Source organism: Haliaeetus leucocephalus, unplaced genomic scaffold (assembly GCF_000737465.1).
Source record: "Haliaeetus leucocephalus isolate CR32 unplaced genomic scaffold, Haliaeetus_leucocephalus-4.0 Scaffold657, whole genome shotgun sequence".
Taxonomy (NCBI): domain Eukaryota; kingdom Metazoa; phylum Chordata; class Aves; order Accipitriformes; family Accipitridae; genus Haliaeetus; species Haliaeetus leucocephalus.
The window spans coordinates 1,171,852-1,185,190 of NW_010973093.1; the positions used below are offsets into that span (position 1 = coordinate 1,171,852).

At 56.2% G+C, this 13,339-nt stretch overlaps 2 protein-coding genes across 2 annotated transcripts; both read right to left on the reverse strand.

The window, feature by feature from the left end:
- Positions 1 to 1,410: 1,410 nt before the first annotated feature.
- On the reverse strand, positions 1,411 to 6,209 carry TRIM65 (tripartite motif containing 65). The gene is made up of 6 exons (XM_010579336.1): positions 5,739 to 6,209; positions 5,143 to 5,238; positions 4,835 to 5,068; positions 4,190 to 4,349; positions 3,780 to 3,860; positions 1,411 to 2,406 (listed from the first exon to the last, which is right to left on the reverse strand). The coding sequence occupies exons 1-6, from the start codon at positions 6,183 to 6,185 to the stop codon at positions 1,874 to 1,876; spliced, it is 1,551 nt and encodes a 516-aa protein (XP_010577638.1). The 5' UTR covers positions 6,186 to 6,209; the 3' UTR covers positions 1,411 to 1,873.
- A 2,538-nt stretch (positions 6,210 to 8,747) lies between these two features.
- MRPL38 (mitochondrial ribosomal protein L38) lies at positions 8,748 to 12,905 on the reverse strand. The gene is made up of 9 exons (XM_010579335.1): positions 12,833 to 12,905; positions 12,422 to 12,601; positions 11,700 to 11,828; positions 11,408 to 11,616; positions 10,951 to 11,023; positions 10,336 to 10,381; positions 9,797 to 9,955; positions 9,271 to 9,407; positions 8,748 to 8,900 (listed from the first exon to the last, which is right to left on the reverse strand). The coding sequence occupies exons 1-9, from the start codon at positions 12,897 to 12,899 to the stop codon at positions 8,764 to 8,766; spliced, it is 1,137 nt and encodes a 378-aa protein (XP_010577637.1). The 5' UTR covers positions 12,900 to 12,905; the 3' UTR covers positions 8,748 to 8,763.
- Between the last annotated feature and the right edge of the window lie 434 nt (positions 12,906 to 13,339).

The window sequence follows — 13,339 nt, forward strand, 5'->3', positions numbered from 1 at the left end:
CCCCCCCCAAATCTCCTGTCCAGGGAAGCTGTTGCCAGCCCATTCCGATGCCCTTCCCGGGGGTCTGCTGCCTCCCGTGAGCATCCCCTGCCCCCCGGGATCTGCTGCCCCAGAACCTGTTGCCACCCCACTGCCCACTAAGAGCTGCTCCTCACCCTGGGGCCACATGGAGGGTCCTGAGCTCCACCCCAGTACAGAGGTGCAGATGCTTTCCTGCCAGCCTTTGTGCCCATGGACCCATGTCAGCCGTTCCCATACCCAAGAAGGGCTGCAGTGCCCAGTCCTGGCTCAGCCCCTGTCCCCTCTTCCTCCAGGGCCAGGCAGCAGCCGGCAGGCACCAGGCAGGTATGGGGAGACACCAAAGCGCTTTCTGTATGGGGAGCTGCCTGGTAAACATGGGATCTCTGGACACCTCTGTAGCGTTCGCCGCATATCAAGGTGCCACGATTAGATCACTGATCACCCCCAGACCAGGGAAAGAGACAGATAACACACACAGTGTGAGCGCCAACTTCCGCCTTTTATTGCGCAGTCAATTCCTTTTATACTAACAAGGGTAGGTGGGATTACAGACACATCATAAGGCTGCGACTAACCCTCTAACTTTCCGTGACATCGCGAGATCTTCCAAACGCTGAACCCTACACACCTCCTGTGCAAGGTACACAGACAATTTTTCATCCATGCCAGCCCAAGTTCCTACCCAAGGATGGGACTGGGAGGAGCAGGGAGATGTGGAGTGAAGGAGGAAGCACGGCAGAACAAATTGCATCTGTCCTTGAAGAAGGGGTTTGATCCTTTTAAGCCTTTTTTCCCCAAAGGAAACAAGCTGATGTGATTCATTCCCCATGTGTACACCTGCACCTCCCCAGCACCTTTGAAGCCAGTGCCCAGTTTCGCCCCATTAGTCCTCACCAGCATCCCCATGGGAGTGGGGGGAGATGCCGGACCTGAGGCCTCGCCCTTGGAAAAGCTTCAATCAAAGCTTTGGATTTTCTTCTGCGCCAGATCAACCTTGGGGCAGAGCTGTAGGAAACCAGGTTTCCTTATCGCAGTGCTACTATAAATAAAGCACCTTCTAGTTCTGCCGCCAGCTGGTCACTACACGAGGCTGGTCCCTGCTGCTGGCCCCACGAGGATGTGGAGGGGCAGGATGGGGCCCTGCAGGGATGGGTGCGGGAGCAGGGGCACACAGCTCCCCCCCTCCCAGTGCTGCTTGGTCCCCACGGCTACCACCAGCACTGAGGTCAAAGCGGTAGGAAAACAGAGCTTTATTGGGCAAAGCAGCTTTGTACAAAGAGCAACTGCAGCATGACACCCCAAAAAGTAGCTCTGCTACATCTGAGAGCAGCAAGAGGGGACAGGGAGGAGGAGCAGGACCTGCCTGCATGTGGGGCTGGGGGAGCACTGGGCTCCCGCCGCATTGCTCCACGGCACTCCGTGGCTGCAGCAACCCCCTCCAGAGTACCCCTCTCCCCAAATCTCCCCCAGGCCAGGATGGGAGAAAGAGGAAAAACCTCATTCTTGCACCCTCCCTATCCCCCAACCCTTGCCTCATCTGCAGCGACAGGCACCCACACATGCCCCCATGCACAGTGACCGGGGGCTTCATCCCCACCGCGAGGGCACAGCCCTTAGCCCTGCATCCTCTCCCTACCCTAACTTTTGTCACCAGGGTGATATTTGCATATGCAAATTCGAGTGGGTTAATTTGCATGTCTGTCCTCATCAGCTCTCATTAAAACACCGCACCCTACTCCTGCCTCGGCATTGGGGTTGCACTCGCACCATGACAGCTGCTGGCTGCGGCTCAGCTACGGCACCAGCCTGGGGCTTGCCAGCCCAGCTAATGGAGCAGCGCGGCAGCTCCATCTTAGTCCCTCTGGCCCAGCGTCACCGCTCGCCCCTCGCACAGCCAAAAGACAGGATAGAGGGGCTGGGTGAAGACATTGTGGAAGGAGTAGATGAGCTGCATCCTCTCCCCGAGGCCGTAGAAGGAGAGGACCCCCTTGCTGTAATCCAGGCTGACCCCCAGGTTCTTATACAGCTGCTCCTGAATTTTCTCCGCCCGGCCCTTGTGCCAGGCCAGGTAGCAATCCTCCCGCACCTGCAGCCCCCACGAGCCCCCGTCCAGCCCGATATTGAACTTGTGGCCCTGCTGCTGCTCTCGGGGGAGACCGTGGTAGGTCACCCCCAGGATGACGGAGTGGCTGGAGATCTTCACCTCCCAGTAGTGGTGGCCATGGCTGTAGCCCTGCGTGCACAGAACCTGCCAGGGCTTGAAGCGAGATCCCTGCTCCTGCTGCCCGCAGACGGCGCTGGGGCTGTGCTTGGCCTTCTGGTTACCTTTTGACAGCTCCAGGTACTTGTTGGCTGTCTTGGGATCGAAAGTCAGGTTGCGGTGGTCTGGGGAGAGTAACGGCATGGATGGAGCTGAAATGCTTCATCAGACCTTTACGCCCTTGGTGTGAACCCCCCCTCAATAGTGATGTGGTTTAAACTGCGTAGCGCTGGCTCCCAAAATAGAAGGGAACAAGTTACAGCATGCTTGGAGGAGAAGGGGAGTCGGGTGAGATGCGATACCTGCCCACCCGCCTGCTAGAAGGAACAGAAGCAGCCCAGAAATAGCTGGCGAGGCTCCAAGACACAACACTTCATGCAGTCCTTGCACAGCCCAGCTCACAGCCAGCAAGCAGCAGTGGCTCCATCATTTTGGAAGAGATGTGCTTGGTTTTAAGAGCAAAAAATATGAGTGTGGGTGGGGAGAGAGGGAGAAAACCAGGCATTAAGTGAGCAAATATGGTATTGCGAGAAGCTACTCTCCTCTGCACGGGCTGCGATAACTCCCCCTGCTGCGGGCACTCGCCAGCCACCAGCACCTCACCTTCCTCCCACAACAACCCGGCCTGGCCAGCTACGCTGGGCTCATGCCTGCTACCTATAAATAACATTTTGTTTTCCTATTAATAACCCTGAGAATGCTTTGTGGGACCTAATGAAAGGAATCCTTACAGGTCCCATAGGCATCGATTGCCTCCCTGGCAAGAGTGACATGACCAACATACCCTAAACATTATCCAACCCTCTTCCTAACAGGGAGGAGATGGGAAAAGGAGCACTGAGGAAATCCCAAAGGAATGGGAGTGGGATGGCCCCAGGGAGGGAAGGGGACATGAAGGACTGTGGCTGGGAGCGCTGGGGACATATCCCTGGGTAGAGAGCAATGACTGCAGGCAGGGGTCTGCAGGCAGGGGTCTGCAGGCAGGGGTCTGGACTGGTGCTGTGCCATACAGGGCAGCTGGGGCAGCCCATGACACCTCCCTGTGAGTGCTTGCTTGCCAGCTGTTGACATTGCCTGCCTGCAGGAGAGCACTGCGTCTAAATATGGGTTGTCAGGAACAGGCATGTTGCTCCTGCCCAGGCGAGACGCCCAAGGTGGGTGAAAAGGAGGGAAGGAGACAGGACAAGATCCGAGGCAGCAACTGATCCAGTGCTGGGCACCGACAGCCACAGTTTCCACGGGAAAGTGTTCCCTGGTGCCGCTAATCCCCCTAATGAGCCCTTTCCTGGCCATGCAGTGTCCCCCAGCCCATCTGCCCTGGCCCTGCACCACCCTTCTCTGCATCTGGGGAGACAGATTGGGAGAGCCAGGGAAAGAGTCCCTGTCCCTGCAGCCACGACCACCCTCCTCCCAGGGAAGAGCCCGGCTCAGTGAAATCTCTGCCTGCTGGGGACCCCAGCGGGGTGCTGTCCTGCCAGACGCCCCACATGCTCCTCACCCTTCAGAAGCTCAGCTCGGAGCTGGCACTCGGGGAGAGGAGCCACCACCTTCATCGCCGGTTCCTGGGGATCCACCGGTCCTGTGGAGGATGGGGACAGGCATTTTGAGTGATGCCACCCAAAAACTTGTTCCTTCCTGGCTTTGATGGGAGAAGGAGGAATTCCATTGTATCTAAGCCTGGGAGCGGACACGTGTCACCGTGGCTTGGCATTGTCACCAAGGAGGGGCCACAGGGTAGCCACCCAGCTCATTCCATCCCATTGATACCCATCTGCTGAACCATAGATGCGTGACCCCATCCCAACCCCCTGTGCCTGGCAGCTGTGTCTCCAGCATGGTGACACGGGCCAGGCTGTGGTTCAGGATGACTTGGAGCCCTTTGGGGTGGCCCTGTGAGAAGAAGGTTACCTTGGTCAACGGGATCCGGGGCTTTTGGGGCCACAGAGCTGGGCAGGAGCCTGGAGATGTTAGTAAGGATCTCAACGAGGGGCTCGACCTTGGTGGCCACATCAAACTCCATGGGGACCAGTGCCTCTGGGCTCTCCGGAGATGGGAGCAGAGGAAACTCCTGCAGACAGACACACAGACAACCATGCACTGGCCTGGGGAGGATTGGCAGCTCCAAATCCCATCCGCACATGCCGCGTCTCCCCAGTGGGTGATGGGGGCATCCCCAAAACATCTGCCATTAGCTGCAGCTGGTGCATGGGGTCAGGGGACAGTCGCCAGGGGAGCGTGAGGCTGTGGGGAGCAGAGGGGCCATGCCACAGGAATCTGTGTTTTGCTAGTGGTGGAAGAGCCTTGCTGAACAGTTTGGGGGTGAGAGATGCTGCCCATGACCCTGCAGTCAGCATCATCCACTCTGATCCAGCACCACCCCCCCAACTTTTCAGGGACCCCCTCCAAAAGCAGCTCCTCCCCACAGCCCCATCACATCCATGAGCTGGGCTGAGGATGCATCCCCCCGGGGAAGGGGTCAACCATCTCTCTACCCTTACCGAAAGGTGCCAGCAGCACCCAGGTGAGGGGAGTGACACGCAGCCAGGATGGTACCTGGAGGAAGGTCCTGTTGTCAGGGCAGGCCAGCAGGCGCTGAGCCCTCTCCCTGTACTGGTTGAGGACGTCCAGGTGGTCCTTCAGGAAGCTCCAGTCCTCCCCCACGCGCCCCAGTGCCGCCGCCTGCTCTTGCTCAATCCTGGCCACCGTCCAACACTGGAAATCCTCCAGGGCTTTCCTCAGGTAGGTGAATTTGCTCAGAATCACTGATTTGAGCCCCTCAGAGGAGTCCTGGACGGGAAAGAGCCATGAGAGCCAGTACGCTCCCAGTCCTGCGCCCGGCACAGAGGCGGCAGCGGTGTTACCTTGATGCTGCGTGTTCGGTCATCCAGCTCCTGCATTGCCTGCTCAATCCTCTCCGATTCCTCCTCAGCTTTTTCCAGGGACTCTTTCAAAAGGGCCTGCAAAGGAAGGCACCAACATCCTGTGGTGCAGCATGCTGCTGCCCACCCAGCCCCTGAGAGCCCTCTCAGGGCTGCAGGACAAGGCTCGCAGGGAAGGAAGTGGTTTGGGAAGGGAGAGGCTGCATCCAGGGTCATTGAGAATTGAAACCCTGTGCTGTCTTTCACCCCTTTTTTAGCTGTTTCCTCTAGATCAGGGGGGTCACAAACACATATGGCACCATTCATCCAGTGCTGCTGGATTTACCCAGTGCTCTGCTGCTCCAGACAGCTCCTGGTTTCTCGGGGAGCAGCCAGGTGCTGGTGGCATCTCCCTGGCCAGAGCCTGTACCAGCCCCCTGTTCAGCTCAGGCTGGACACAGCTCGGCACATGGAGGCACACCATGTCCCCACAGCAGTGCATAGGACACGGGAGGTGGATGTCATGCCGTGTCTGAGCTGCTGCAACTCCCCCTGCTTGCCCCACCCGTCACCCCAGTCCTGCCACCCATCGTCCCCACCTGCTTTTTAGAGCGCTCCTCCTCGAAGAGCACCCGCTGGTGCTGGTGGCACTGCCGGACGGTGCAGACGCAGCAGATGCACCGCCGCTCATCCTCGCAGTACAGCTCCAGCGGGCGCCCGTGCTGCGGGCACAGCTCACCACGGGCCACCTCGCACCTCTCTGCGCCCGAGACCCGTGCCTCGCCATCCTGTGCCACCTCCACCACGCTGCACAGGGTGACATTCTTCTCCAGTTCTGGGTGTCGCTCGAAGGTCCTGCGGCAATCGGGGCACGTGTAGCCCTTCTCGGCCCCAGCGGGCACCCTCTCTTGCTTTTGCCAGTGGTCACTGATGCAGCACTTGCAGAAGTTGTGCCCGCAGGGCAAGGTCACAGGCACCCTGAATAGTTCCAGGCAGATGGAGCACACCAGCTTCTCCTCCAGCTTCTGTGAGATGGGCGATGCCATCCTGCCTGTGCCAGGGATTGGGGTGATGGGAGAAAGAAGCCAGCAAAAGAAGCCGAGGAAATAGAAACTCAGCTGTGCAGAGGAGGAAGAGATGGTGACGCTGAGCCCAGAGGCGGGTCAGGGCTCCGAGCCAGGCATGCTCTTAAAGTGACACCCAGTGGGTGCCCCTCAGTCCTTGGCCATGCTGGCTGTGCCACACACTGGGGAGAAGATGGGGAGGGTTGGAGCTGCTCCCCCCTTCGGACAGGGAGGGCTGCGAAGCACAGCAGGAGAGGATGAAACGCTGTAGTGACAGCACAGGAAGACACACACGAGAGGCTGACAAGGTTCAGAGCAATGTGCATTTCTGTGAATGCCTGTGCACAGGTGCACATACAACGTACAATTTGATTTCTTTCACTCCTTTTTTGCCCTTTGAGGGAACTTCATGGCATCCTCACCTCTGCCAGGGGTGGGTCCCCAAGCAGAGCACGGCAGTCCTCCCTGGCAGAGAGACCACAATACGGCGCAGTACTGTGCTCCTGGCATCTGTGAGCCTGGGACCCAGCAGAAAGGGGCACCCACTGCTGCTACAGCCATGTCACCTCCCTCTGCAGTGACAAGGGCTGTGACACATGCCAGCAGCCGGCCAGGGCCACATTCCACCCTTGCATCTTTCCATTTTAAACTACAGCTCCTGCTGTTTGCACATGCCCCCATGCACACCCACCACTCCTTTTCCTGCTAAGTTCCTTGCAACACCCGTGCACACCAGTACTCAAACCGCACGAAAGAGGTCACCTGGGCAATCAGTCCCTGCTCAGGTGGCAGGTGGAATCTTCTGCCTGGAGGCGATTGTGGTGTCCGTGCACTGCATACCTTCACCTTGTCTTCATACAGTTCAGCTTCAGGAGAAAAAGCTCCCAACCTTCTAGTCCAAACCTTATCTCCTTACCCTCGCGGATATGCTATCTCTCACACACACACTCCCAGGCAGCTGAATGCTGGCAGGATGGCCTCGGTTTACAACGGTTCTGCAGCCTCCCCACATGCACAGCTTTGCTTTCACCTGCACAGCCAAGGGTAAGTGGGCAGGAGGTCTGTGCTGCAGCTGGGGCGCTCACCAGTGGGCTGCTGCGGGGTCAGAGCAGTTTCTGCATCACTGGCAGGCTCAAAGCCACCCTCCAGACCACCCCTGTACTCAGGAGGTGACTTGGGATCTGTCACAATTGCCTGCATGTCCCAGCATATCTTCAGCCTCCAAAACATTTATTTGGGCCAAATCTGCAAATTCTGACTAATTATTCAAAGCTCAGAGAGGGGTGTAACATGACCTGTGTGTCTGCCTGGAACCGCAGGACACCTGCACTCCCACTGTGGTCACCCCACCAGCTAATTCACCCCAGCTTAAACCAGACCCCAGAACCCTTTGGGGCAAAAGGAGAGTTCAGGGAGCTCAGGCGTAGCTGGTAACAGCCCTGAGCAACAGCAGCAGGGGGTCATTTCAATCTCATTCTTTGCTGGAGGCTCTTATTTCCTGAGGAAGATGGAAACCTCAGAAGGTTACCAGGAACCAGAGCTGGGAACAGGCAGCTGCAACAGCAAGAGCATGTTGGTATTCGGGGGTTTAAAGATGTGAACGAGGGATGCACAAAGAGCCCTGCAGAGCACTGTAGAAAGCAGAGTCTCTCCACAGCTTGGGTACAGGATCATCAGCAGCAGAGTGCCAGGCCACCACCGCAAGTCTGCCTCAACCGTGGCAGCTCTGCAGATCTGCTTTTGCTCCACCTATCCACATTGGGTACATGCTGCCCGGGGAGCGAGGGGAAGGAGACCGAGGTCCACGTGCTTGGGTAGCTGCTGGGAGAACCCAGCTCCACAAACGTGGACCTTGTGCAGGTCTACCACCTGCCTAACCGCACACTTCCCACCCTACAACATCCAAGAGGGGAAAGCGACTCAGGCCAGGTGAAGGGCTGCCCTTCTCCCCTGCACCCTGCTGAGCTCCCCAGCTCTGCGCCAGCTGGTCAGGATACCAAGCTCTTCCCAATAAAGACAGCTCTGCCAGCATCGCTCAGAGTGCATTTAATCAGACTCATCTCTTTAAGAGGACTGCACAAATGAAAGCCAACACAGTCCTGAACCGCAGTGCTGCAAGAGGAGGAAATTCAGGCTGGCCTGGCTCTGTTTGTTCCATAAACAGGCAAAAGGAGAACTGTGATCCTTGCAGAGAAGCAAGGCAGATCACCTCCAGAGGCAATACCCTGCCTCCCTTACTGATCAGCTCAGCTACAGAATCAGTAGCAAGATTTCAGCCTGGCCATAGATTTGCTTTCATCTATGAATGTCCTCTTTAAGTAGCCTTTTGATCACACAGCTGCCAGCACTGCAAATGCTTGTTGCCCTCAGCTGCACACTTCCCAGCACTGCCAGCACAGGGGAACTGGGAGCCAAGGGGCTGAGACTTTGTCGTCTCCCTCCAGAGGTGCAGGCAGCTCCCAGCTGCACACCTGTGTGAATGCAGGGAAGCCCCAGCAGCCTCATCTGCCAGGCCGGCATCCCAGCATACACCAGAGAGCCTCGAGAGAAGGCCAGGTCCCTAGTAAATGCCGTAGGTGGGCTCCTCGGTGTCTCGGTATCTGTCCAGGTACCTCAGAGGCTGGTGGCGCGGGAACTTTAACTGTGGAGGATGGTAAACGGGCGGCCGCACGAATTCAAACACAGGCTCTCTCATATCTGTAAAGGGGCGATGCAGAACATTAGTAGAACAGCACAGATCCAAAGCCCAGGCCCTCCCCTTCAGCAGCAAGGCCCCCCCCACACACACGAGACCAAGACTGGTCAAGCAGGCCCTGGTGAAGGCTCTTGGTGTTATTTTAAAATGCTCATACAAAATGGTCTTTTAGAGGTCGTTTCCTCAGACTGCTGTTAGTTTGGTGGAGAATGGCTCAATAAATACCCAGTCTGTGCTGTAACAGATCCTAGACAAGTGCTAGGACAAGGCAAGAGCCTACAGCCACAGCTTGCTCACTGTCCCTGTGCGTTACCCGCAGGGCCATGTCCCAGCCCACAAACAGGCCCCCTCCCTGCACGCTGCATTTCTTACTGAGAAGCTGATGGAAGACCCAAGTAACAGAGCTGTCCCACTGACACTGGAAAAACGCCAGCCCTGCTGGGGTCATTGCATCCTCGTGCTTTCTGTAGAAGTCAAACGTGCTAAAGGTTCGCATCTTGAGGCTGTGGCTGGAAACAAGACACAAGCAGAAGAGCTGAGGTGAACCTCTTTTCCTGCAGCACCCTGGTAGGCAACTACTTCCCCACATCACCCCAGAGTCTATAAAACAGAGGTAGAAAAGGAAGCCACCAAAAGAAAATCTCCCAGCTTCTCCTGCTCTGTGCATGTTTCTGCCCCAGGCAGGGCAAACAACTTTCTTAACAGCCTGTTTTAAAGCCACAGGACTTGCAGGGCTGGGATTGTAGCTTCAGGTGACACACAAACTCAAAGCAGCCCTAAAGAATCCTGCAGATTAAAAGGAACTGCTCTCCTACAGCAGTAACAAGCACATGATCATAACAAGCAGTAACAGCCAAGCCAAGCGAGCGTGAAACTGCCCAGTGAGAGCCTGAATTACCATGGCATCGGCCGAATATCCTCGCTGAAATCTATGGGGCAGTCTTGCTTGAAGAGGAGGAAGATGAAGCGATGGTAGCCAGTTCCCATGGCAGGGAAAGGGGGTAAGTAATGGCAGATCTCCTTACCCAACTTGATGTCATTGCCTGGGATGTTTGTCCTGAACACAAAGAAGTTTACTTCGCTATATATTCATTTCCCTCCATTAGGACCAGCAGATACACCCAAGATTGCAAATCACTCTGTGCTACGTTTTGACATGACTTATGCCCTGTTTGACAAGTGAACAGATAGTAGAGGCTGCTTTCACTGGAGCGAAAATCATACCCAGTGATTTGAATGCCAAACAGCAGCAACACCTGGAACTACTGCATCTTTAGCAGGACCCAGAACACAGGGGTAAAGAAGCCAATGGCAGGAGCACCACAGAAAGCCACAGAACCACCTTAGCGAACTCTTATTCCCAAGAGTCGTTTCTGCCCAATCCTCCTGGGCTTTCCCCGAGCTAAGCAGCACGTGGGTCTGATGTGCAGTACTCACACCAGCCAGTGGAGGTACTCCGAGTCCGTGTTTCTTAAATGTCCATCTGTGAACGCACACAACAGAGAAAAGTGACTTAGGGACACCCTGGTGTTTGCATCATCCCCAAAGGGAAAATGGCCAAACCCGCTTTGAAAGAAGGGGGCAGCTCTAGACCTCCCAGCATTCCTTTCCTAGCACAAAAGTAACTCATTCTTATAGGATTGAGCTTAAAATGAGGAACAAAGAACTCTACAGATGTAATTCCAAGATTAAAAGGACTTCTTGGTCACTTGCTTCACTTTACTGTGCCTTGGTTTCTCAGGGTGAACAGAGTCAGCTAACCTACTTCCTAGGCAGACTGCCAAGGGAGAGAAGAGTTTGGGGATAAACAAAAGATGGGAGTCAGGGAATTGTTTCCTCTACACTGTGACACAGGTCCTGTTGTATCACTGTCCCATCTCTCAACTGCTAGAGATCTGGGGAGGCTACAGTCTTTCCTACATAAGTAATATGTCCCTATTTAGCAGATATCACATAATCTCTGGCTGTGCAGCCAAACGAAACAGGAGCTAATCAAAAGCAGAATCAAACAATCCAGTTTAAACATGTTTTTTTAAAGAACTTGTTACTTACCTGGATTTGTGAGCAGCAAAGTCCAGAGGGAGCCTTTATCTGCCTCATATGACACTGCAGGGGGACTGGAAGCCTAGAAGAGCAACATAAAGAGAATGTAAATCACTCAAACCACAGGTGCCATTAAGACCAGATCACCATTCCCAAGGCAAAGACCATGAACTTGTTACGGGCACAGCCAGGATGCAACACAGACTGGGCACAGCTGTGCCACCGAGTAATCCAGCTCCACCTGGAGAGCCCCCGGGAGTGTTAAAAAACACCAGCCTGCCGGCAGACAACAATCCTGTTGCAAAGCTCTGTCTTTATCATACCCAAGAAACATATTTCCTTCATCACAGAGGAAATGCCCTTATAAAAGAAATCCCCCAGAACAAACAATGCCCGTTAGAAGCATCTGACAGAAACACACAGGCTTCCCATGGGGTTGAGGTTGTTCCCAGCTCCCCTCACACACCTCTGACGGAGTCACCATGTTCCCATAGTAGACTGGCACAAAGTGCTCATCTTCTTGGCTGTACTCCACCCTCAAGGTAACCCAGGGGGTGAATGTGGCCCCTTTGAACAAGTCACGAAATATCCCACAGTGCTCCGCTACACGCTGCTTGTGGAACGGGCCGCTGGTCTTCTCCCACTCAGCTCTGACTTCATCGAGGGGAATCAGCACTGCAATGAGAGAGAAACACTGCAGGAAGCAGCTGGGCACCCAGAGCTGCTGGGGCAGGGAGAGGAGGTGGCAGGGCACAGACCAGTCCGGAGCCGTGCTGCTCTTTCCATCTCGGCATTCTGATGGTTCTCCTTCAGGATCTTTTTTCTTTCCTTGATTTCCTTTGCCCGCAGCAGCTTATCACGCGGCAGGCTGATGTCGGTCTTTGGCTCTTCAGAAAGGGGTAAAAAAATCATAAAAGTGAAAAATGTGAATACCCAAAATACCCAAACACAAAACCCCTGCAAAATGTTAGAGAGTGTATGAAAGAGATGCAAACTTCAAGACATCAGAGACTCAATTCTACCACCTCTGCCTTCCCTCTGCACCTCCACCCTTCTGCTCCCTCCTCCTTCCCCAACTCCTCGCACTCCCAGACCCACAGGTTTGCCAGCTAGCGAGCAGGCCTGGTCTCTACGGCTGCTCAGCAGAACAGCCAAACTGTATTATTTGCTGCAGGTCTACTCTGGGTCCTGGTCTGCTTTCTCTGATACTAGTGGGGTTCCAAGGAATCACTTCTTTACACTGCTCCACATCTTTTGGCAGGTCCTGGCCAGCCTCCCTCCTTCTGGAAAACTGCCATCTATTTCCCCTGAAGACACTTGCGCTCTGCAAACTTCTGTATCAGAAAAGAGCCAACCTCGTGCCAAAGCACTTCAGCAGCTCTTTATGGGGCAGGTTTTGGGGCAAACCCGTGGCCCCAACGACAGCTTCCCTGACCTTCAGCAGCAAAACCCCATGAGACGCAGCTCCTTCCAGGAGTACCTGCCGGGGGGCTGGTGTGCTGCCGGTACGTCTTCCACCACCGGGGCTTCCTGCTCTCCTTTTCCGCCAGCCTGAAGTAGCGAGTGAAACTGCGGTATTTCTCCAGTGCTTCCAAGTTGCTGACGTCAATATCCTCGTTGGGCATCGGCCCCAGCGGGGCTGCCCGCCTGCACAGCGCAGCTGGAAGCGGAGAGCGGTCCCCTTTTACACAGAGAGCAAGAAACGAGGCCGAGGCAGCCCGGGCCGGGCGGAGAGCGGGAGCGCAGTCCCGGGCCGGTGCCATCCCCGCCAGACACGCTTGGGGAACCCAGGCGTCCGAGAGCTCTCCCCCCACCCACGCCACCCCACCCCCTCCAAACGGCTCCCGCTGCCCACTCGTGGGGAACCGGGGCTCCCCGGCCCGTGTCTCACCGGCCGTGCCGAAGGCCCGCCCGCCCCGGACGCCGCAGAGCGCGGCGCTCAGCAAGGGCGCCGCCATGGTGCGCGCCGCCCTCAGTGGAAGGCCCCCTCGTTACCATAGCGACGGCCAGAGCGCCGCGCAGGGCCTGGCATGGAAGGCCCCCTCGCTGCCATGGCAACGGGGCTGTCTCGAGCAGAGCCTGACTAGAAACGTCCCCACACCCCCCGCGAGTGACGGGCTCTTCCCTCGCCCCAAATACCCCTCCCCATCTCCGCCCTTACTCCTCTGTCCCCAGGGCAGATCCCCCTGAAGGGAGCAGGGCAGCCCTGCTGCCACCCCGGGGCAGGAGGGAAGGGAGGTAAAGCTCAGCACGACAGCCAAATTTCTTCAGAAAAAGGAAAAGCTGGAGTTGCCTGTGAGCTGTGGAACGTCCTCGGGGTGCTGCTGAACTCCGGCCAAACCTCTGTGATCCTCCCTAACACCTTTGGTTGTCACGGCCCAGCGGCAGGCAGCTGCCC

Coding starts and splice junctions, on each gene's coding strand:
- TRIM65 (XM_010579336.1), bottom strand. CDS start 6,185: ATGGCATCGCCCATCTCACAGAAGCTGGAGGAGAAGCTGGTGTGCTCC. Junction 4,350..4,834: donor ACAACAGGACCTTCCTCCAG/GTACCATCCTGG, acceptor GTCTGTCTGCAG/GAGTTTCCTCTGCTCCCATC. Junction 2,407..3,779: donor CCGAGCTGAGCTTCTGAAGG/GTGAGGAGCATG, acceptor TACTCTCCCCAG/ACCACCGCAACCTGACTTTC.
- MRPL38 (XM_010579335.1), bottom strand. CDS start 12,899: ATGGCGGCGCCCTTGCTGAGCGCCGCGCTCTGCGGCGTCCGGGGCGGG. Junction 9,956..10,335: donor GAGTACCTCCACTGGCTGGT/GTGAGTACTGCA, acceptor CTTTGTGTTCAG/GACAAACATCCCAGGCAATG. Junction 8,901..9,270: donor GGTCTTCCATCAGCTTCTCA/GTAAGAAATGCA, acceptor GCCCCTTTACAG/ATATGAGAGAGCCTGTGTTT.